The following is a 24823-nucleotide window of genomic DNA, read 5'->3' as shown; positions in this document are numbered from 1 at the left end:
AAGAAAGCAAAATTTTATTATTGACAAAAACGTCCTTTGATACATTTCCTAATGTTGGGAATTGGTACAAGAAAATTTTAAAAGCATTAGCTTTTCACATTAAATAGAAGTTGAAAGATTTTACCCATTCTCCTAGTTGAGTGTCTGTCCTCACAACAAATTAAAAGTAAAAAAAAAAAAAAAAAAAACCATGTTGCATAAAGTTTTACATACATCTATACACACATATACATTTATGCCCCTCTGTATGCATGTGTGTATGTGTATGGAAGTAAGAGCTCAAGAGAAACAGAAGGGTTGAGGCTGGAAGAGACCCCCTGGGATCATCCAGTCCAGGTTACCCAAGGCCATGGCCAGTCAGGCTTTGAGTATCTCCAAGCAGAACAATCAATATTTAAATAAACTAAACCAAAACAACCCAAAATGTGCCCTGGTTTCTTGTGATATGCCTAAATTGCTCTGAATGTTCCTGATTCACGGTTTTATTTACACTGTTTCCATATTTTATAGCCTGCCAGTCAAAAAAATTACAGAAATCAATCTGAATACTCTGTGACAAATTTATGCAGAAAATTGCACTCTGTTTGTGTTTCTGAAATTTAGAGTCTCTAAAGCTCGTTCATCAGAAAGTAAAACATCATTAAGTTTAATAATAAACAAGAAAGCCTGAAAATAGGTATAAAATGTTCCCACATGGATTGAATAAGTTTAATAGTAAGAACAATACCGGCTTGACACACAACACAATGGCTGCTACTGCACAGCCCACTTTTTCCCCTCAATTTTACAGAATGTGAGATTTCCCTGCTGAATAAAGATTCACTACTTACATTACTTTGCAATGATTTTTCAGAAGTAACATGATACTTCAGGGTGTTTTTCTCACCAGACAGCACACACTGATTGTCCAGTCTTTACTATGAATTTATTATTTTAACAGCCTTCAGTATAAATGGGATTAGGCACATCCCTGGTTAATTAATTCCAAATGAAGTGTGGAAGTAGTATATATTCCCATAAAAAATATTTTTGGCTATAACTGAATGTGAGATTATCTGCAGTTACTCGTCCACACATCTGTATACACAAACACACCTTAGTGGTTTTGTGGTACCAAAAATCTCCCTGCTCATTGCAGGGGGGGTTGGACTAGATGATCTTTAAAAGTCCCTTCCAGCCCAAACCATTCTGTGATTCTACTAGGTTTTAAACACACTGACAGTAATCCTGGGGAAACGTCCTGTGCCAGATACTGTGTAAACACAAGCTACTTATGGCTACACTGCTCACTGCAGGAAAATGAAGAGACACCTCAGACCACATTTTATTCAGCCTGTGATTCTGGTGTGCTTTTATGAAGCACCTTTCCTCCCTAGCTATAACACTTCCTCTCTAGCATTCAAATAAGCTTTTATTTTTCAACTGAACTAAGGTAACTCCACAGGACACTCTCTTGAGTTATTGGCAGAGTACCACCTGAAGGCTGATTTCTGTCTCAAATATACAAGTGTGATAAAAAGTGGTGTCCTTTATTTTCAAATTAACTCAATTACTTCTGAAATCTTGGCTTGACCAGCTGCACACATTGTTTCACAGGACCAGTAATCCAAGGCTTTAGCACAGAACACATTTTATCATTGGGGTTAAAGAGATTTACCTTGTGAGGCTCATTTACACAGCTAATTACATTACTGCTTTGCTGTCTCCCTCCTGCTCTCATCACACATGCGAAATGCCATCTGCCCTGGTAAATCTAACTAGCCAGATGAACCCTTAATTTACCAATGCAATTTGTGAAGAAATATTAAGCACCTCTGAGGATCTCCAATTAACAAAACATAATCACCAACTCTTGCATTGCATGAGTACTGTGTATATACACCCAATGTCTCATTACCCTGTCTGGTTATCACTAGGTATGCTTCTTAAAACTGCTCTAGAGAAAGAGATAGCAAAAATAATAGAGACTTAAAAATAAGCTGTCTGGCTATTAAGCATCAACATAAATTAGTTACAAATTCTTCTGCCAAGAAAGCTTTTCAAATCTAGGTGACAGGAAAACAGTTGGAATAAAACCTTTGGGAATGCTATGCTTCCTCTTCACTCAAGCAATTCCATTGAGCCAGTTCAGCAACAGTGCAACTCCAACATTAATCAAATTATGCCAGAAATTAATTTGTCTTTTAATGCATAATATAATATACTAGGCTTCTATTCTGAAAGGTCTTCAAACAAACCAATAAGAACCATGACTGAAGCATTCATATCACACTGAATAGAGATTTTTTTCAGAACAACAGGGGAGAATTACAGAGATAATACACCTGATCAATTAATAATTACTTTATTGCTACCTCATTCTAATGAATAAAACCATATTTCAGCCCATTCCTGTTCATCTATAATAAAGAGAGTCAATGGACTACATACACACTGAACAGTTCAGCATCTCTCTGAGTATGGGTCAATTAGCCTGAAATTAATGAATTAAAATGACTTCAAACTTGGTTTTTTCCTAATTATTACTCAGACTAATGAATATCTCTTGAAAGGCCAAGAAAACCAGGAAAGCTGTATTAACTTTTCAGATTTATCAGAGACAAAAACCTTCCATGTATGTTATAGCAAGTTTTACAGCAAGTTCAGTTTATTGACTTTTTAAAATACTTGCTTTAACTTGGGTGGATCTTTGGTTGCTTCCCCAAAGCCTCAAGCCAATAGCCTTTACTGCAGTCAGATTCAGCTCCCACTGACGAGTCTCCTTCAGAAGGTAAGCCAAGGTCACCTTTGGTCCCCCCTACACCATGGTTCTGCTCACTCCTACCATCCCTAATCCCACAGCACCACTTGTCTCTGGCTCCACTGCAGAGCAAGATGAGAGCTTGCTGAGGAATCCACCATGCACACTGGTGCAGAGATAGCAGAGAGAGAGGGTCCTGCCACACTGCTCCCCCCCTGTGCAGGAAGGAAACTCACTCTGTAGGCCATGTGGGAAGGCTCCCACACAAGGAGGTCTTCCCATACAATAAGAGATCACTTTAGTCCACAGATAAGAAGCCTAATCCATGCAGTCACTCATATAGTCTAAACCATTCCTTTCCAACTCTAGCCCAAAAGCTTCACTCTCCTCTTCACAATGTCCTCCTCAGACAGACCTGGAACATAACCCTTTTCTCTAAACTAAGAAGAAAACCCCAGCCTTCTCAGATAATTTCTCCCCCAACTTTTAGGCCAAGTCTCTCTCCATACAATTCACTGGGGTTTTTTTTCCCTTGAGTTACTCAGAACATCAGGTTGATTCAGCTTCCATCCTCCTGTTCCACGCCAGAGGTCATTCTGGCCCTCTTCCCTTCAAGCACAACTCCCAAGTGACACATTGACCTTCCCTCACTGTTGTAGCCCACACACGAGATCATCTACCTATATTACAGACATGGTGAAAGGAAATTCTCTGTTCAATCACCTGTCTATTCACCTGCATTAAAGAAATAATGTTCAAAAACTAACTTTAAATTATCAGCCATGCCTTTGGACAAGAAAAAAAGGCAAGTAAGAAAGGAGCCTCGCTGCTGTACCTCATCCCTGATGTGCAAAACAAAGCCCTAGAACTTGTTATTCCACGATGTCTGGAAGAACTTGTCTGAATGGAGGTAAAAAAACCCAACGAATTCATATTAAATTGCTTAGGTATTTCAACTTCTCATCTACTATGGCAATCTGTCTTTTCACCCTTTTCTGCCTTCAGTCTGCTGTTTCCTCTCATCCACACCATCATCGTCCATTCCCATTCCTTGACTCCACATTCTTTAATTAAATGTTGTTATGCTACAGTACTCTGGCTGTCATAAAATTCAACAACATACAATATGACACAAACAAAAACACAGTTAATACATCTTTAAGGTCTTGTCACAGTTATAAAGCATATGCTCCTTTATTCATAATTGAAAGGACAAGCTACCAGACTATCTAGAAATGTGCATTAGCTTATACTGCACACAGTGCAGGGCAACGTGAGAGCAAGTGGGGAGTAGAGCTGCAACATGAACTAGGTAATGAAGAGATGAACAGCTATGAACAGGACTGAAAATGTAGGAGTGGTCTAAGCAGGGAGAGCTTTAGCCAGAGCACAGGTAGGACTAAGCATGGTGGAACTGCTGAAGACAAGTAATTGCCTGGCAGCAACAACTGCTGAAGGAACCAGAATGTGAAATTAAGGAGACCCCCTCAGCACCCTTCCTGACAGAAAATAACATTGCTCCAGTGAAGAAATTATACAGCAGTGGATCAGATAACAGTAACAGTCAATGAACTTTGTTCATGGACAAAAAAAGTTCCCCAATTTCCAAAAAACTGAAGTTGGTCAGGAAGACCAAATAGGTAATTTAAGTCTTCCACAGGAAATCCCCACACCTTAGAATTGCCCCAAACTTGAGGTTATTCCTTTAGTGCAGTCACATTTTCTCTTCAGGCATATTCTGCTTTCCATTGACATGCACAGACAACCTTAAAGAGCCTGGCCAAAGAAAAGGCTTGAAGAAAAAGGAAATAGCCACAATATTGACGGTTACAGGACACACAGAATGAAAGATTTCTCCTTTGAAAATAACCTTTGCAGGGGCTTTCTAGTTGTTCTTTGCTACAGAGAAAGTTCTGTTCTTGCTGAAGCTTTGGAAAAAGAACAAAAAGAGAGAAGCCTTTAGAAAAATCCTTCCTTGGGACGCTGCAATAAATTTGCATGCATCACACAGACACGAAGGGAAGTAGAAAGCTTTGAAGAAGTATTTCACACAGAAACAGCATTCTCTCATTTTCTGAAGGCAACAAAACTTCTGTAGCACATTGTTTGTGCCACGACAGCTATTTTTTGCCACTTGCTTTGTTTGCAGTAGCTGCCTAAAGTTCTCCCTAGGCCACCATCTGGTAAGGATTTACAACAGATTATGGGCAAAGATTTAACTTGGTGCACTGTACATGCTTGTCTGTTTTAGCACACTGCACAGGCTGAGCAACTTCTTGATAGAGTGGGTTGTGTAGACACACTGGACTTGTGACTTTGATCAAAGTAGTAAATATTTAGTTTGTATGAACAGCATTTTTCCTCTTCCCTTCTCTCCTCAAGAGCTGCTGTAAACTAAGGAAAGCACAGAAAATCTTCACCTGCATAACTTGGATTATTGGAAATATGAACACAGATAATTAGTTGGGAATGACACACCAGAGCCCTGCTGCCCAGATTACCTCAGCGACTGGCATTCTGGCAGCTTCCCTGAGATTCCTCGGAATTCCCTTTCCCCTGTTTTCCCATTTTTTTGCAAGGGTCACAATTTTCCACGTTTGATAACTGGGTCATGCGTATTGGGTTCAAAGTATTACAGAGTATATCATTACTTCACTCAGAAAAATCAAAGTAAAAAATAAAGTTGTTACTCTGAAGAAAGTTAATTAGGCCCGAAGTTTTGATTTGTTCTTTACAGGTACAGCCAAGCATGTTTCAGCTGAGTTAAAGAGCCAAAGCAATACTTAATATTCAAGAATATTCACATTCACAACTTTAATCACTGTTTAAAGTTCACAAAAATAAAATAATTTGGTGTATTTTCAGATATAAGAAAGATCTTGACTATGTTGTGATGCAATACAGGTCATAATTTAATCACAGAAGTGTTTTTAGATAAGAAATCTATCTGCATGTTGAAAAAAGTGTCAAAGCAGGTTTGGTTTTGTTTTTTTTTTTAATTGGCAGGCTTACACTAAGATGTATATTCTGATACAGATTAGTCAGTGTAAACTACACTGGCTGGCCTTTGTGGGAGCTGGTTTTCCTTCTAACATGAAGATAACTCACTAGTGGAAAAAGAAATAAGTATACTCAAAAGTTTTCATACCTACACGGAAAAATTTAATACTGTTAAAAGGATGACAAAGCCCACTAAAATTATTACTTACACATTTATTTTGCTCCAGCAACTTTTTAATAGTGCATATTCACTTAGAAAAAAGCATCACTTTGGTTAAGATCTAAAAGTTGCACAGTGTATCTTCAGAAGCAAAAATAACAATGAGAAAAAGGGAGAGGAAAAAATTGTAATTGTCATCATTTTCAATGTAATTAAACATTGAATATGACTGTGGAAAGATTTGTTGCAAAGCTCTATCAAATCCTTCTTACTTCAGTTGAAATCATTCAAGAAAAAGACGCCACTGAACAAGATTTAGGAGTTTGTTACTTTGTGAACAACCACCAATGCAAATTACCAGACAAAATTAAGAGGGCTAGGTTAATGCCATCTTATTATGATGGTGTATTTTAAAGAAAAGAGAGAGTCAAATGACTGCTTTTCCAAAAACAGGCAGGACAGTGTCTCTCATGATTAACTCAAAATGCTTCATGATAGTCAAGATGATGAAGGAACTGAGAGGTCCCTTAGAGGCTCGTGAAACCATCATTCCACTAAATTCAGTGACATCCCCCTCCACTCTCTCCCCATCAGTTTCACAAACTACAAGTTAAAAATTATAATGAGATTCAGCACTATGTGAATAGATAATCCTGTAGAAATTAAACGAAGACGGAGAAGGGACAGCAAAGTACCAGCCACTGTTAAGCTGGGAAAATTAGGAAACCTCAGCCCAGTGGCCTGAAAACCCTAAGATTTCTGCAGTTACAGAAACCTCTTCTCAAAGAGGTTCATGCATGGTACACATTACCAGAAATGTGGCTCACCCAAAACCTGTTCTGTCCCACTTCTCACCATACAAGATGCTGCAGATATGCTCTGGAAGTCTCAAACAAACTACCATGCTTTTAGTGGTTTAGATTTCCTGTTCACAGAGGGAGGGACACAAAGAACTGCCTTCTTCACATGGTGTACTCTGACTGCCATTGTGCCCTGGCATCTGAAAGGCAGAACTTGGGCTTTGACCAAGTTGATGCCCAAGGTGCTTATCTCTTTGAGATACTAAATGGGATTGGCAAACCTTTAGATTAAGAACAATGAATGCACACAGAGCTTAACTCAGTGTTTTACTGTAATTGCTAGTTCAAAGACACCATGCTACATTCAACACAGCTAACATTATCAACCTCAGTCCCAATACACACACCATACAATAGTACTAATTAGCTAAATATAGGCATTTCTAGGACATGGTACCTTTGCTTATTTCTTTAAAAATATTCAAACTGTAGCAATGAAGCCCCTTTACCTCAAATGATGAACAAACAACAAGGCCACATTCAGTCACAATACTATCCTGTACCTCAGACCCTTCCCTTCCTTGTAGTTAGTACCCCTGGATTTAACTGTGTCTAGAACTTATCTCTTGTGCACTGAAGCAGGGAATGCTGCTGATCAGCTCTCTGGTTACACCTGTGTCCTCCATTAACGTCATGGGAGAAGGCACTTTAGATTTGGGAAATACAAGTTGAGTCTGTATTGACTACACAACTATAAGCCCACTTAATTGATAATTATTATCTAAACTCCAAGAGGCATTACTGCTTGAGGTACCCTCCACCTATTACCACAGCCATCTGTGGAAATGCCACCTCTGAGTACACTCCCCATAGAAAGTAACCCAAAATCCCTCAAACTCTACCTGAGGTTCATTTTCATTAGTTTCTCCCTTCTATTCTAATAGTGTTGTAATTGTAAAGCTGAATTGTCATTTTCCAATTGCTGACAAGGCATGTTTTTCTCCTAGGCACAGCTGGCAGGCAGTATTAAACCAGATCAGGGCAAGCACTGAGGATACTGAGAAAAAGGATTCCAGATGTGCATATAGAGCAAGATTTTCAGATGATCAGCTATAGTACCCTGATTAAAAAATTATTTCCATATTTTCCACATATAATACCTGTCTGCAAAAGAGATTCCTTGTTTACATAATCCAAAAGAAGCAGGCAAGAAGACATCAGAGAAGTATTAACGTCTGCAACTGTAGTTTTCTGTGGTAGCCTCTAGTAGATAATCTGTATGTCTCCCCTCCCTAAAACCTGTGTCTCCTCCCTGTACCCAAAAAATCCTCTTGACAAGCAATCTGTTAGAGAGTCTGCAGTTTGGAATAGTTGAGGGGAAAAGTAATTGCTCTTCGGATGCCTCAGTAAATTAAAAAGCCAGCCTTAAATCCGATTCAGAAATGTTCTCAGACTGTTCCTTGTTTACATGGGTATGTCATCAAATAGAGTATCTCTTAACTTCCCAGCATGAAATGAGCAATGATTTTTTTAAACACTACTTCCTTAAATGTATCTGAGTGGGCAGAGAAAAGAAGAGGTTAATTTATCTTGTATATTCCTGCTGCTCCTTCTTCCCAAATATTTCCAACATTACACACAAGAAATTTCTTTCAATGCATACACCATATTACCAAAATAAGGAGCACTCTTAAGTTCTTACCCCAGTTCCACACAAATGACATTACCACTGCTGTATGTAACACCTGTCACCGGGGACTTGCATTTTTTACATACACAATTCAGTTACTATTCTAAATTCACATCACAGCTCTTGTCACAGCAATGGAACAAAAATAGTTACAGGGATGTGGAGAAGGCACCAACTCTACAGCTTACTGAAACTGTCATTTCATAGTAGAACTTTGCCAGTCTAACAGCTAACTCACTAAAGGGCAGATCTTGCTCTTCCCCTCTTCTCAGCTCCTGCACCAGCAGTTCCATCTGTGCTCCCAGCTCCAAGATGCAAGCTTTTAAGAAAACCAGCCCACATGAACAGGGGGGTAGCTGTCAAACACTAGCTCAAAAAAGCAGTCAATCACATCAGTACAGTTTCACACCCAAACTAAAACTGAGACTTCACACAACTGGAAAAAACGATATTCTAACTTAAGTTTTTTATATAGCATCATAATGGCTGTGGGTACCTGAGCAAAATCTTATGGTGTTGGACTGCAGCATCTGCAGTCAGAGCACAATCCTTTCACCACATGCTCGTGTGGACATGCCCAAAGCTCCTGGGTAAGTCTCAAGTTTAAAAACAAAAGGGCACTACCAGCTATGCATAACTGAGCTTAGCTCCAATGTCCAGACACAGGAATTTCTTTTTTGTAGGGAAGTTGTGGAAGATCTATTACTAACAGAAAGCAAAACTAAAGTAAAAACAGGCAACCAAGAATTAAATAGTTACAAAAGGCAAAGAAGCTAGTTTTACCCACACACAAAAACCTAATTCTGACTTACTCAAGTTTAAGTGAGGGGGTGATAAAGTGTTTTGATTACTTGCTTTAGGACCTCACAGCCAATAGATTTAAAAAGTCACTATCCTAGGAAATCATCAACCCCATCCACAACAACAGTGTTTTGAATATGCATTTTCTATTACAGCTATACTAGCTGCAGATAGAGTTTATTTTCACATCAAGTCACATGTTTCTTCTTGAAAATACATTAAAATTTAATTGCTGAATACAGTCATGTGAGATATTCATAGAATCATAGAATCAACCAAGTTGGAAAAGACCTCCAAGATCATCAAGTCCAACCCTTGATCCAACCCCATCATGGTTACTAGACCATGGCACTAAGACATCCAGTCTCATCTTAAAAACCTCCAGGGACGGTAAATCTACCACCTCCCTGGGTAGCCCATTCCAATGCCTGATTACTTCCTCTGTAAAAGATTTCTTCATAATATCCAACCAAAACCTCCCCTGGCACAGTTTAAGACCATAAATCATTACAGAGACAACAAAGACTAACTTGCTGAACTTCGCAATCTGCAGTGGCTTTAAGGCTGACCAGATGAGGAGAAAGAAAGACCAAACGGGATTGGAGACAGGACTTTCCATTAAAATAGCCAAGTTATGATCCTCACTCCTATTCTCAAACTGTTCAACAACAAAGATTCCACAATCAGAAAGAATTGAAAGGTGTAATCCAGGTCTAAAAAACAGCTTGTTCATTTTCTAAACAGGAAAATCGTATATTTAACTCTTCATACTATCTTTTGCCCAGGAAGCACCTGCATTCAACAGCTGATTTTTATGTTTAAGTTTTACTCCTGCTTCAGCATAAACAGGGTTATTTCAAATAAAATACAGATGCTGGAACAAAGCAACTGTAACTTAACTGGAAGAGTTGGCCTGCAAGACACTGAGGTACAGCAGAGTAAGGTAAACAAGCCTATCAGTTTTGGTCTTATTTCACCTAAAAATAGGAGCAAGAGCTTTATTCCCAGCTTGTTTCCTTTGTGAACTCTTCAAATTTTCTTATAAAACACAAGCTGTGAAGCCAAAAATTTGTTGTGCACATCCTGCTGGGAAGTGGAATCTCACATTAACATTCTCTTACTGCAACTAACAACTGTTTCCATGGGAACAAAGACAAAACTAAGGTACTTCACAGCAGCCACAGTATCAAACTGACCATGCCCTCTCTGCACCAAGTTCACATCTGAAGGTTTCCAACACAATAGGTGACATGCACCATCTCACAACCACGAACTAACAACTTCATTAATAAATTAATGCTGCAGTTTATGACAATTTCTCGGTAAAAGAAAAACTGACAATTTGTTTTGTTAGATGTCCTCTTTCTTAGCTGAGTGATAGAAGCAACTTGCAATTTTCCTACTGAGATGAGCTCAGTTGGTTAGAGCATGGTGCTAATAACATGAAGGTCATGGGTTTGATCCCCATATGAGTCACTCACTCAAGAGCTGGACACAATGATCCAACTCACAACATACTGTGAGTCTATTTATTCTAAGTGGTGCTATTAACAAGAAAGAATAGTAATGCTCTATCCTACACAGTCCTCAACAAAAGGAGTAGTAGCACCACCGTTTCCATTTCATAAATGGAGAAACAAAGGCACACCAAGATTAAAGCGATTTACTGAGCCTCAGGTAGCAAACCAGTGACCAAAAAGTCTTTTCCAAAAGTGTATCATTAACTCGAAGTGGAAACTGCTTCCACACATATCAGTTTATTTACACTTGAGTAGATGCACTCCCATTTATAGCAGTACATCATCTAGTAACTAGCCTTCTTCCTAAAAGGCATACTTGGGAATGAAGGAGTATGAATGTAATACTGTAACATATTCAGATCCATCAGAGCACTGTTCCAAGCATCAAGATGACTTGCAAAGGCAGGAATATCTATATGCAGTTAAGACGATGCTATCACTTCTTTTCCGCTCAGCTAAGAGTACTAATAGTAGATTGGAAAACCGAACATCAAGTACTTCCAAGTATTAGGAAGAAAGATAAGACTACTAAGATCAAAGGTCTAAAGTGATTGATGCCAAGTCCTGCACATAAATCATACTTCTGTATCTCATGGTTATATGCAATACACTGGGGCATGAACCTGGAGCAAGCTATTCTGAACCACCAGTCCAAGCAGAATAATGAAGTTTTGAGTTAGAAACACCAAAAGACTTGCTTCCAGTGCCCATTTGTCATTATGTTTATTTTCATCACTGAATCAGAATTAACTCTATTTCAAGTCGGAATTAAAAAAAAAAAAAGGCATTTCAAATATGTAACTACACCACTAACACACTGAATGTGAAAATAGAACAGCATATGGCAAAAGAGATTATGTGGATTAGCCAATTAAATGGTATGACTCAAACTGACATGATCCGTCAAATCTGTGTTTTGCAGCGAAGCATGTGGGGGCATTGGAACAGGACTTCACCTAATTCAAGTAATGAAAGCCAAACTTCTGAAAATAACTGATTTGGCAAAAAGTATCTTCAAGGAAGGAAAGAGAGGTATGACATGTTCAAACCTTAGAAGCTAAGAACAAATGATCTACTTCCAGATGTCTCCTTTCTCTTTAACACTGGAGTTCACCACACCAATGTGATGCAGAACTCACTACAAGCAGTCCCACAGGACAATAATCTTGATCATAAATTCTATATTCACTAATCATTCACATGCTTAGGACACATGATATTACTTTTGACATACGAGATTACAGACCAAATTGCTGATAATATAAAACCACAGTAAACATCTCACTGAAATCAAGTTTCCTCTTGATTCAATTCAAGCAGGCTTTAGGCAGAATGAAGGCCTGTTTCTAAGAGTTGAATGCAGATGGCAATCCTCACCTCCCAGGTCTCACAGAGAGGTAAATAGTTCACCTGCATAATTAACAGAAGGAATGAAGGAAAAGAAGCAGAGGTATCTGGAAACGGTTCCTCCAAAAGGTGACATTACTGTCACCCTCATACAACTGCCCTCATTACATCTCGTGCAAGACCTGCTCAAAAGACAGATCCTGCAGGTAACAGGCCAGGATGCTACTCTGCTGTTAACCCCTGGGACTCTGAGTACTTGTCTAAATAGAATTCATTCATTCCATTTCACTTGAGCTCATTCTGCTACAGCTCCGTCAGAGCTGCATGAAGAAACATCAAAAATACAAGCATACAGTAGTTCAAAGATATCATAAATGTATGTGAACAATTTGACCAAAGAACTTATTTTAGGCTTTAAATTACTAAAAGTTTTAATGTATAAATTGAAAGCTGTACTACGAAATAATATAAACACCTCTTATACAGTCACAGCTAAATAACCAAAAGGAGTTACAAACCAAAGCCATTCTTAGATTTTATCAAAGGTTCACCTCAATATAATTTCAAATGCCAATATTATACAAACACATTAGCACTTTAAGAGCTAAATGAAACAAAAAGTTGGTTGAAAAGTTCAGTTCATATAATTACCACATCCACAAACACACAAGGTTTCCAAAAGCACCTTTTAATCAATGCAACCTCAATAAACACATACTTCTCTGATATCTTAACTTTTCCTTTAGAAGGGACAATTTAGTAGGAAAGGAATGAAAAAACATCTCAATAAAACAAATGCAGTTTCAAGTCTTCACTTGATAGCTTTCAAAGGCACAAGAAGCTACACAAGGCTGCAAACAGAACCTTCCTTATATAAAATTTGCCCATGGATGCACAGACTTGAAAACAAATAAAATTTATTTCAAATTTTCCATTTCCTAGGCTAAATCTTTTAATATTATAACCACCTGTTTATCATAATATGCAAATCTCAGAGAGTTGTCTCTTATGGATTTAACACTAAATACAAAGCAGTTTATCCTCTACTCCTGTCTCATGCTGTTTCAGTTATGCAAAAAAGCCTTAAATGCATCAGTGACAGCTTTGAGATAGGTAAGATTTGAAACTTCCCCGATATTTCATTTTCATTAACAACCTCCTCCCCACCATGCTTAGCAGAAAATGTTCTTTTATAGAGAACTGTACACATTTCCAGGCCATAACACATGCTACTTACAAAGCCCTTCATGTAATTTACTTCCTGACTATGGCCTTGGTATCTACAATAGGGTGATAGCATCAATAACAAGTCTGTATTTAAAAAAAAGTAGTTTATCTGCTTACCTTGAGGAAAAGAATTTGGCTGCACTAAGTACAGGAATGCATGTACTATTTTAAACAAAATTCCTATTGACCCAGGTTCATGGTATGCACCTGTATCATACGTCTTGGATGGTACAAATCCAAAATCCAAAGTCCCAGGAGGTGGTTTGTATATAGGCTGTACCTCTGAAATAGTACTTCCACAAAACAGCAGCAGCAGCAAACAGAGTTCCACAGCCATAGCTAGCAGTATTCATAAAATTGGAGGTAGAGATATTTGTCCGACCAAGTCTAGAAATCTTCAGTACATTCAGTTGGGGGCAGTTTTTTAGCCAGGAGAACAGTGGTACACTCTCACACCTTCAATTCTTTAATGTATTCCAACTTCAGAGTGGTACAGCAGCCTCTTGTGGAAATGACTCAGCGCACCATCTCTGGCAAAAAAAAAAAGAAAGAAAGAGCTCATTAAGATATGTGCAAGCAAATAGGAAAGTGCAAGATAACCTGCAACCTTCTGTGGAAACTGAACATATCAATAGTTGGAAAAGTGTGCCAGATAGGATAGGAAAGAAAAAAAAAATTGAAGTTTGTGAATAATATGGTATACTACATACACTGTACTTGAAAGAGGTGGAAAAAACAATTATGCACAGTTCCAGGTCAGTGAGTTTTCAAAAACAAAGCAGAGCATTGGTACAGCTCCGAGGGAAACAAAACTAAAAGAACAGTGTATGAATTGTGCTTCTGACTAAGTACAATATGTCGTGTCACAACAGTTACACAATGCATTTAATCAGCCACCTGATAGTTCTGTAGCTGATGACAATTATTACAAGTCATATCCTGTAGTTTCTTTAACCTAAACCTTTGAGCAAAACCTTCACTGCTATATACTCCTAATTGTCCTTCAAGACTAAGGAAAAAAAAATATTCATCACTGAAAAGTTACCAAAACCAACAAAACTTCACCCTCCTGACAGATGACAATGGGTGTCAACAATTACTTTCTATTAGTTCCAGCTACCTGAAGGCTCTCCCTAGGAACTGGGGAAGTCAACTCAACAATTTTTATTCACAAATTGCTAAAGCTCAGTGTCATTAACTTTGGGTGCTTATACAGGTTCAAGAACATTTTGAATCTACAAAATCACAGCAGCTTAATCAACCACTACCTAAGAAGCATAAAGAGAAACACCCCCAGGTTTCCGACAAAACCAGTGACTGCATCTAGTAGAGCCAGGTAAAATCCTTCACTTCTGCATGGGCCACAGTGTTCAGACCATTCCCCTGCAACAATGAGAGCAAAATAACCTCACAGCTTCAGTCAGCCCAATTCTACACCAACAACCTTTACTTCCAAGGTATTTCCAGGTCAAAGAGATGCTGAAGACGGAAGACTTTAAACATGTAGTAAGGTGAGACCTAAGTCTCTCCCATGCTTTACACTCTCCAGTAAAACACAGGCTACCTTTCTGAAAACCAGTATTGACTTGCAAGAAATCACACTGTTTAGTAGTCTGTGCTGCACTCAAAGGAGAGATCAAGATCAAGAAAAATATGGAACAAAGGAATACAAGATCAGATCAAAGAACTAGAGACAGTTTTGTTTCCCCACAGTCCAACTGAGTTAAGAGGGAAAACTCCAGTCTATCTTTCCCCCTCATGCCTTGTGAAAATCAAGAAGAATGAATAGTTATAATGCTACAAATAGCACAATTATCCAAGCCTTATTCAAAAAGATGATGTTAGCAACCACTCCGCAATATGATGTTCAACAAAGGAACACAGTAATTTAGAACACATTACACCATGAGTATTTTCTTATCTGGAAAAGAATATTTTGCTAAAGGTTAATTAAAGAAAAAAAAGTCTAGATCCAAAATATTAATTTTCCTCCTTTAATTTTTTCTTAAGACCAGTTTTTTTTCAGTCTAAAAGATATTTTAGTGGAATTTTATTTTATGCATCTCTTGCTCTAGGGCTGAACACAGAAAGGTCAGAAAGTTAGAACTGCTTAGGCTGCAGTTCATTATAAAATCTACAGAAACTCTACAGGACAAAATATCACAAAACCAGACCTAAGTGGGGAAAAAAATTATTTTGCCTTAATGACAGAACAATGAAGACCGTAGAAGTCTAATATACTACTATTCAACTTGGTTTTCTTAAAAGAGGTTTGAACAATTTTTCTAAGTCAGGTTTATGTTTTCTAAGTCAGGGAATTGGTAGGTGTGATTGTGAAAGCTGAAATGGAGAAGATGACCTCCCTAACTCGTGTCTTAAGGCAAAGCATGTTCTCTGTGGTGCATTCTGCTATTCTAGAAAGAGAGCAGAAGAGAAAGTACACACGAGCTTTGGGTTTTTTTGATAGATTTTAGACTAAAGACAATTTAGAGTCTATCTCATTGCACAAACGGGCAAATAAAGCATAGTCAAAATGTCCCCCCAACATGGGAAAACAATCGCTACACCTGCTAGAAATGCAGAGTCATGTATTAACCAAGACAAAGTGGGCACTTTCAAGACAAGGACACTCCTTGTACCGCAAATACTAACAATATCCTGCTAAGTGGAGACACATAAATTTTCAATTCCGAAGACACTACTGAAGTCTCCAACTCCTCATAATTTTCAGTCAAGTTTTTATAAAGTTCAGGTGAGTTTCATGCAAATCAAAGAATCTGCAGAATTCTAACCATACTCCATTCTTCTCCCTTTGTTGGCAAATGTATCACAGTAAACACGGTATGTATAATCCTCCAGTCTGAGGATTATATTATACCGTTCTCCTCTATACTACATAAAACACTAATGTATTTTCAAGGTTATATTAATAATGATCAGAAACTTGAGGAAACACCATTAAACCTGTAACTCAGGATACCTCTGAGTATCCAATATGTATTCAACCTACTTAAAAATAACTCAGATGTAAAAAGTTCCCAGCAGTTATCCTTTTCTTGATACCTAAAAGAAACTTAGCTGGGAGCATATTAGTAGTTAAATATGCTGGATAAACAGCATTAAAGAGGAAAAATCTATCCATGAAACTTGTAATTGTAAGAGCTGCAAGAATGGCATACACAGTGGTGACACATATAAAGAGAACTCAAGTTCTCTTAGCAGTTTATGCTAATCTTCATTGCAGCATGTGGCCATCTCATTTCCTCAGACACAGTGTGGCATCACTGCAGTCAGTGAGCTACAGGCACTGCCATTACAACTCTCCCCAAGTTCAAGTAAACAGTGAATGTAAAGAAGCTGTGTGAAACTTTGAAATGCTTGCATTAATTATCAAATAAGCTACTCATTTCATTACTGTGTTTCAATAAAAAGAGAAACCAGAACCACACACCCCATGAAGATACATAACAAGATATATAATAATGAAAATCTTTAAATTATTTTCTGTTTGCAAGTGGCCATCTTTAAAAGATTCGAGCTTTTGTATTTTATTCTGTAGTTAACACTAATATTCTACACATGCAAGTCACTAAACGTAATTCCTGGGGTTTTAAATGCTATCTGTTGAGAACACCATCGCTCACACATGCAGCAGCATTATCATATCTCAGATATATCCTATCCGTTATTAAAAATATTGTAATCTTTTCCAAAACCAGTAAAACTTCAGCACCTCCACTGTAATTTTAACAAGGGGAGAGGAGACAGAGCAAGATGCATTAGTTCAGCAACTGCTTCCATGATACATCCACTCTAGATAAGAGAGCTCAGAGGCAGCAGGATATCCAGCTCGTTGTTTCAATGGGACTGGCCTCCTTCTGTTCAACACTGCAATTCACGCAAATACAACACTGCAGTGCACTGATGCAACGATGATTAACCCCGTAAACTGAAATTCAATCAACCAGGGGCTACATTGCTAAAACTCAATGGTGGATCCCGCTGGCAATGAACCAGGATGGGGCAGGATGATGGAAGATGCAGTTGTCCATAGGAAGCCCACACAAAGGTGCTGGGTACATTTGTTACATTTTTTAATTATACATTTGAAGATCCAAGTCCATAATCCCCTTGAGTGAGATTGCATCCGAACCAGCAACCACCCGAAGAGTGAAATGAATGAGAAGAGCCACAAAACAGATAGTTACAGGTAGATTAAAAATCCTAAATATGCATCAAAAAAGACCAAACCCACACCACCACCTTTCCATTCCTTTCCATAGTTTTCTGTAACTAAATCTGCCCTAAACCTACCAACATTTACAACCTGTTGCCATAGGAGGAGCAGGAAGCAAATAAACCTAACAAGCACTAGGGACTGACTGCAGAATAGGAGCCTGGCAGCTCTGAGAAATACTACACAAATAGTATCTTCCACACAAGGCAGCCTCAGTACGCACCTGACTTGCTTGCTATATGTTCAAAATGAGTAAGTGCTCAAGTGATGAAAAACTGGGTATTCAGAATCCAGTTTGGTTTGAGCAGCTTCTCAATAATTTCAAAATACGTAAATTAAAAAAGCAGCATCAAAAAATCCTGCTGTTTTACAAGTCACAGCCATTTGCAAACAGAAACAGACCTGTAAAAATTCCAGGGGAGATACCTTCCTTTGAACATCAGCAGGTCTGATTTTCAGCTGACTGCATAAATATTTAAAGCACATTTTCACTAAATAAACAAATATATATAACTTGATTTTAAATGATGCATTTACCCCAGTATTCATAGAGCATTTCTTGTGAGATTACTTTTCAGCATCACACAGAAAATTTTAAAACACAGTAAGTCCAGCCCATAAACAGGTAGTTTTTGGCAAAGGTGAACTGATGAGTGCTGCCTACACGTCCCAACACCAAGGTACCAAGATACGACAGACCCCACATACTCCCACTAGCAGCTGAGACCAAGCCTTTCCTTCATCCCCTTTCCAATTACTAAAACTGTGGAGACCTCTTCCTCTAACATGCTGCTTAGTCCTTGATCTGCAAACTGCAGAGTAGCGCGGGTACCGCAGCCCTGCCTCTGCTGGAACACCGGCCGATGTGGTAGTTTCTTCAGCTGCTCGCTCTGCATGTGCGTGCACAAGATACAACCCCACGTTTACCACCACATCTGCCCCTTTTCCCCAGCTCTCGGATGAGGATCCCGGCTCACTGCAGGGCTCACCCTGACGAAAACAACGCGCGGCCCCCCGGGGTGTGCCAGCGCGATGTGCCCAGGTGCTCAGCGAGCAGCCACCGCCAGCACCGCCCCAGGGAGCTCCTGCGGGGCGGGCGGCAGCCGCCGCAGCGCTGCCGTACCGAGCGGGACCGGCGGCAGCGGACGGGCCCTGTCCTCGCTCACAGCCCCGCCGGGGGGTCGCCCCCTTGCCCCCCCTACCCCTGACGAGCACATTTCGAGGACAGCACCCTGTCCCCGTCCGCCTCCCTGGGACCGCTCAGGCCCCACCGCCCGCCCCCCGCCCCACGCAGGTGCCCTCAGCGGCCGCCCTCGTTCTCCTCCTCCCCGCGGAGCGGCTCCCCCTCGCCCCAGAGATCTGTGGGGCTCTCCCCGCCCAGCTCCCGCCTTTACTCTCTGTTCAGCGCCCGGCAGCTCTGAGCAGCCCCCCGACCCCTCCGCAGCCGCCGCAGCCACACGCGGCCCCCCGGGGAGGGACCGCGCTGCCCTCGCCGCGCCCACCACCCCACTCCGCTGGCTCGGCGGGCGGGCCCGCCCCGGCTGCCCGCGGACCGGCCGCATCCCCCCGCCGTGCCGCAGCCCCCTCCCCGCGACCGAACCCGTCCCTCCCGCCATCCCGCTCCCCGGCCCCGCTCAGCACCGACCTGCCCCCGCCTCACCGCGCGCTCTTGGGGCGCCTCCATCCTGCTGCTCCCCGTTCCCACAGGTCGCTCTCCCAGCCCCGGCTAAGCCCTCCGGGATTCCTACCGACCCCCTTCCCGAAGGCAGCCCCACTCCCTCCACAGCCACCCCCTCCCCGTCACCTGGCTTCTCACGGCAGCTCCCCGCCCGCCGACCCTTTCCTCCCGCAGGGGAAGGGGCCGTGCTCTCACGGCCAGGATCTTCTGCCGCCCGCAGCGGGAGAAGGCGGAGGAGCCTCACCGCCGCCTGCTGCCCGCCCCCCCGGCCTGGCGGAGCCGCCCCGGGACCCCTCTTCACGTCCCCCCCCCCCCCCCCCCCCCGCAGCACTCACCGGCCGAGCGGGCACCGCGATCCGGAGGCGGCGGGCACGGCCAGCACGGCACAGCCCGCCCCGCTCCGCTCCGCCTCAGAGCGCCGCGCCAGCCGTGCTGCCGGTGCCGCCCGCGCATGGATTACGGAGGGCGGGCTCTGCTCCGGCCCGGGGCTGCAGGACCACCCCGGCAGCCCGGGATGGAGGGGGGAGGAAGAGGAGGAGCGTGAGGGCTTTAACCACGGAGGGTCGGGACGGGCGACTGGGCGCTGGGCAGGGGGAGAGGTTTCGTGGAGCGGCTTTTCCGAGTCGGCCGAGCGGGTCGGGCTGAACCTGCACCCGTGCGGGGGGGAGCGCGCAAGGCTTGGCGACCTGTTGCATCCGGGCCGGCTCCTGCCCTCTCCCCGACCGGGAAGGGGCTCCCTCCGCGACCCAGGGCCGGGCTCCGCCGAGGCACATCCCGCCTCGCCGTCCCAGGGGTGGCCGTGCCACCTCCCCTGGGCGATTTCTTCTGGGGGTTGATTCGAGGTCGAGCGGGTTTGCTTTTCCCGTCAAGATGACTTACTCCATTAGCTTTCGAAAAAAAATCTTGTTTTACCTTTCTCGAGGGGTGTCCTTATTGCCTGATGGGTTTAGCGTTTCCTTTAGGGCTGTTATCCATGTTCCTAAGTGTTTTTTTTCCTGAAGACCAGTGATTTATTGGTAAAATGAGAAGTGTTTTTCCTACAGTAGCATACACTGTCAAAGGCTCCTGTGCTTTCCTCCTTCACCCTTTTGCCATTTTTATTTGCAGCTTTTGTATTTTAATACAGTTCCTCTCTTGCAATATTAAAATATAACAATGATTCTTGCCTCTCTTACTAGACCCTTCATTAATCAGCATGACAAATGCTTTGCAGGGCAATGCAAGAATTTTCACTGGACATCCAAGGTTGTGCTGGGTCCTTGGAAATCCACAAAACACTGATGGAGAAGGCAGTTAGTCTCCCTTTTGGCAGGCAGAAAGAAATCTTTCTGGCAGCAGTCTGCCCTGCTAATGCAAGTTTGGCATTAGCCAAGGGTTTCTCCAGAGGTGGCATTTGGTGTTGCTGAAGTCTACCTGTATTTCAGCTCAGGGCATTTGCCAGCAGTGCACATCAAAGAACAAGATGCCACATTGGCTGTGCCTAGAAAGAACAATTATTCTGACCACAGTTAACCCTGGACTTGTTCAGCAGGAGGACACATAAAGGTACAACCCAAAATGGAGTGGCACTGAGCTACAAGACAGGCTCTTGTCCTAGTTCTTATAGTTGTCATAATGTACTCTAAGCAATGCGTCAAAGAGAGACAGCACTGTAGTCTTGGGGAAAACACAGAAGACGTTGACAAAAGGACAGATGTGTTAAATTAACCAGGTAGTCCTCAAAAACAGAAGTACAGTTTCTGTCTTGAGCTTTGGATGAAACTTACTGTAAATACAAGAGAATGTTCCTTCCAAATAATGGGCTGTGAGTGCCCAACACTATTAATTAGACAATCTGGTGAAGCTGATTCCCTTGCTTCCATTCAGGGTTAAATCAAAAAGCCCAAATCTTACTGACCTCAGTGACTTGTTGACTGATTTTAAGCTGCAGGATGAAGGCATATGACTACAGTGATAAATAACTGCAAGGGTGGAATAGGCTGTTGGAGCTTAAGAGAATGTGGAAATGCAGAGGAGAACAACATGGAATAAAGTTACATAAAATCTTGACTTGCTGGAGCCAAAGACACTTAGATTTTCTTTGGGGTCACTAATTTATACAAGTTACAGGTTTTCTGCCATTTATGGTAGGCTACCACAGTACTTCTGGATGAGAAATGTCTGCAGTTTACATAAACAAGGACACGCAACTAGAGTTACAGGAAAAAGATATTAGCTTTCAGAGAAAAAATAACCTAAATCAAGACCAACATTATTAATGGAGTCATTTCTTCAGTAGACTAAGCCAACACTTATTTTCTAATTAGTATTATCCATGTATAACAGATTTCCTGTTTATTTTTAGAGATGATGCTGTCAATATAAGAAAGCTTTTCAGTCATATCTGAGTCTTTTTGTACGATTAGTATCTAGCCTGAAATAAGGAACTTGCCTAAGGTGTCTGAAGTGACTGAGTTAAGATAATTTATATCATATAAGGTACTGAAAATATGTTCTCTTAGTAGCACCTAGTTAAAATGTCAGAGCTTGTCACTGTGAGATGCTAAATGGAAGCATGACCTCTTCAGCTGCTTCCCATTACATTGCTGGCAACCCCAAGTATATGTCTGACCTGAAACCGCTCTGAGCAGCTGCTGACCTTTCCTTGATGTTTCTTCTCTGCTAACTGCATGTCAGGTAGAGACAGGCAGTGGGAAATACTGCACCGGTTTGCAGCCCTTTCCTTTGCTCCTTGCCTCCCTGCCACCCAAATCACAGCTGTGCCCAGGCTTCCTTAGCTGCACACTCCTGTGGCCACAATGAAGGATGTGCTGGTATGTGGTTTGCCTGCACGTGTAACACAGTCATGTTAGAGAAGCAAAATATATAAAAGCAGCATGGAGTCTTAGCAAGCTCAGAGAGCATCAAGAAAACTTGTCCTCCAGGCACTGCACCATCTTCTATTTGTGGTCCTTTGTGCTTTATTAGAGTGATTAGGCTAAAATTAATCAGAATGCCTTCCAGATCTGCTCTTTAGGGGCCAAAACTTTTAAATGACATCAACACTCGGGGCTGTGGTCAGGTTCCCGAGGCAGCTGAACCCCTAATTGCTCACATAAATGGGGAAGTGGTCTTTCGAACCACAGTGCCTGCCGTAGGTGATAACACCTCTGAAAAGCTGCTATATAAGCATTCAAAACAGGAACAGCTGGATGAAAAAACCTGGCCCATACTCTATGGTGAGCATTTGAAAATCTGGCTATGTATCAATCTCTGTTATCTCAGACAAAAATCCTCAGATAACAGAAAGATACATGAGATTTAGAGCTTAACTATAATGGTTGTATCATGTAATTGATTTTTAAGTAGAGCTTGTGATTAAAGGTCTATTAGATAAACAGCTTTTTTCATTAGCTGAGAGCCAAGCTAGGCATAGTACTGCCTGAAGAGATTTAAAATCATAACTCCAAACTTTCCACCTCCCAAAAATAAAAGGGTCAAGGTAGAAAACCTCTTGTATTATGTTTAGTCTTCCTCTGACTGTTTTCTGAGTGTGTGTTTAGGGAGAGAAGGGTGCATGGAAGTGAGGGAGGGGAGCAGTTGCCTTCCCTGCACCGGGGCTATGGAGAAAAGTGATTTACACCCTTTGCCAAGAACATGTCAAGGAGTGAATTCTTCCAACACCCCAAAATCAAACTAGTCTACCAATCCCTGTCAGCTTTACCCTTCAGCCCAATGCCTGCCCATTTGGCTCATCTTTCTGTGGATTATAACCTCTGAGTCCTTCCTTGCCCTCTTCCACCATGCACTCTGACTAGCTCTGCCCTTCTTCCTGCTGCTCAACATCACCCTTCCCTTTGGTTCTGGCTTAGCCCTTTGGATTTTGCCAGCCCTCCCAGTTAGCTAATGCTGCCCAGCAGCACCTACCACCTACTCACATACCCCATGCCTTCCTTCTGCTCAGCTCCCCATCAGCACTGTTTCTCCCCTCTCCAACATCCACAGATGCAGCCCTCTTCATCCTTAATTCTCCTGTGGGATGCAAGGCTTAAGGGATTACAGGCTGTATGAGTTCACAACCCGAACTCCAAGCTGTGAACTCTTCCAGGCTGGAGCCAGGCTAGCCCAGGCTCTGCAGGCTTTGGGAGAGGAGGGAACTGAGGTTTTAGCAAGCAGGAGGAACATGTTGCTGTATTAGACAGAAAACACATAAAATTTGAAAGAGATAGAAGGGTCCATAAAAATGGTAAGAAACAGCACAATTGCTGTGTGCTATACTCTGACATATATTTGCCTAATTTGCTTACTCACGAGGGAAAATAAAAAAAGGAAATGGACAACCTTACATTAATTTTCAAGCTTAGAAAACAACACAACCTTTCATTGTAGCCCTCTGATTCATGCCAATTTAGCATATAATTTCAATGAGGATTGCCTTCATTTGAATGGAAGATTTATCCTGCTGTATATCCCTTTAGAATGCCTTCAGAGAGTTGATGTTTTGTCAGCTACACATCTTGCCATTATGCTCTGCTGTGCCCCTTTCTTATGACTGTGATAGGTCTGCATGACAACTTGTCAAGGAACTTAAAAATTATATTCATTGCTTTTCATTTGAGGAAACAAACCACTAGTAGTTGCTGTAACAGGTTTCGCAGTTAAACAGAGATACAAACTGACAGGGATTGCATGATGCATGTACTTGGAGCTTGTATCTTCTTTTATGAGCTCCCCCCCATCTGTTTTTCCATCATTTCTGTTTTATTTCTGCTTGCAAGCTTTGATGCTTGACATCCTGATAAATTACCATCTCAGGAATGCTTGAAACTAAAATGGGAAAGGTACACGTCTTTTTGACACTGGAACAAAAGAAGCATGACTTGGTTCTAATGCTGTGTGATAACAGATTGGGGAGCAATGGCCAACCACCCCCCCAGATTTTGGTTCCAGCTCTAGCAACTTACACTTCTCTGGTGACAAAAAGGTCAGCATCTCCCAGGTTCATTCTGTGGGAAATGTATGTAATGAGTCATCTGATAGAGGATGTGGCCATATCAGCAAGGGCATTTCAGTTTGTTAGAAAGCAACTCATGGGTTTAAATAAATGCTTTCAAATGAAGTCCTGAAAACCTCTTGCACAAGTGTAATTTCACCTGATAGAAAAAAAGATTTTAAATAAGGATGCTTCTGTTTACCAAACTTGAACATGCAGTTTGGTGCCTTTCCCCTCAGAAATGAGGGTACAGCCATGGGGCACATCTGTTCTCAACACTGGTAATTCCTTGCTTGTGACCAGTTAATCACTGACCACCAGTACAGCTGTTTCTTGTGCTACAGTGGTAACTTCTGGGGGCACATACAGGCTTCAGCCAGGCTGGGTCCCACAGGCACAGTGACAAAATTGAGTCCTGACTAACGAAATCACTGTGCAGATGATGCAAGTGGGCAGCAGGTGTATGTGATGCAGCACTGAGCATAACCTGTGGCCTCACCTCAGGCTACAGTCATGGACACCCAAAGATTAGGACTGATGGGTTCTTTGTTCTCTCTTATGGCTTATTTTTTTCATTTGTTTTTGTTTTAATGAATGCATTTATACATTTCTTCTGAAAGCTAGGATCTGAGATGGACTGCTTGGACAGAG

The 24823-nt window shown here is 41.5% G+C and overlaps 1 protein-coding gene across 19 annotated transcripts in view; it reads right to left on the bottom strand.

The window, feature by feature from the left end:
• The window catches only part of PROM1 (prominin 1), a 61813-nt gene extending 42142 nt beyond the window's left edge, over window positions 1–19671 (bottom strand). For 18 of the 19 annotated variants that reach the window (XM_064653171.1, XM_064653176.1, XM_064653185.1 and 15 more), the window contains exons 1-2: window positions 19536–19671; window positions 13403–13815 (exon numbers count right to left, since the gene is read on the bottom strand). In XM_064653171.1, coding sequence (XP_064509241.1) covers window positions 13403–13622 — 220 coding nt within the window. In that variant the 5' untranslated portion in view covers window positions 13623–13815; window positions 19536–19671. Of the gene's footprint in view, window positions 1–13402; window positions 13816–19326; window positions 19467–19535 lie in introns of those variants that run through there. The other variant, XM_064653172.1, reaches the window with a different exon arrangement.
• Between the last annotated feature and the right edge of the window lie 5152 nt (window positions 19672–24823).

This window comes from Pseudopipra pipra, chromosome 4, assembly GCF_036250125.1.
Source record: "Pseudopipra pipra isolate bDixPip1 chromosome 4, bDixPip1.hap1, whole genome shotgun sequence".
NCBI classification, from domain to species: domain Eukaryota; kingdom Metazoa; phylum Chordata; class Aves; order Passeriformes; family Pipridae; genus Pseudopipra; species Pseudopipra pipra.
Note: the sequence above shows the minus strand (reverse complement) of the source record. Positions and strands in the feature narration are given on the sequence as shown.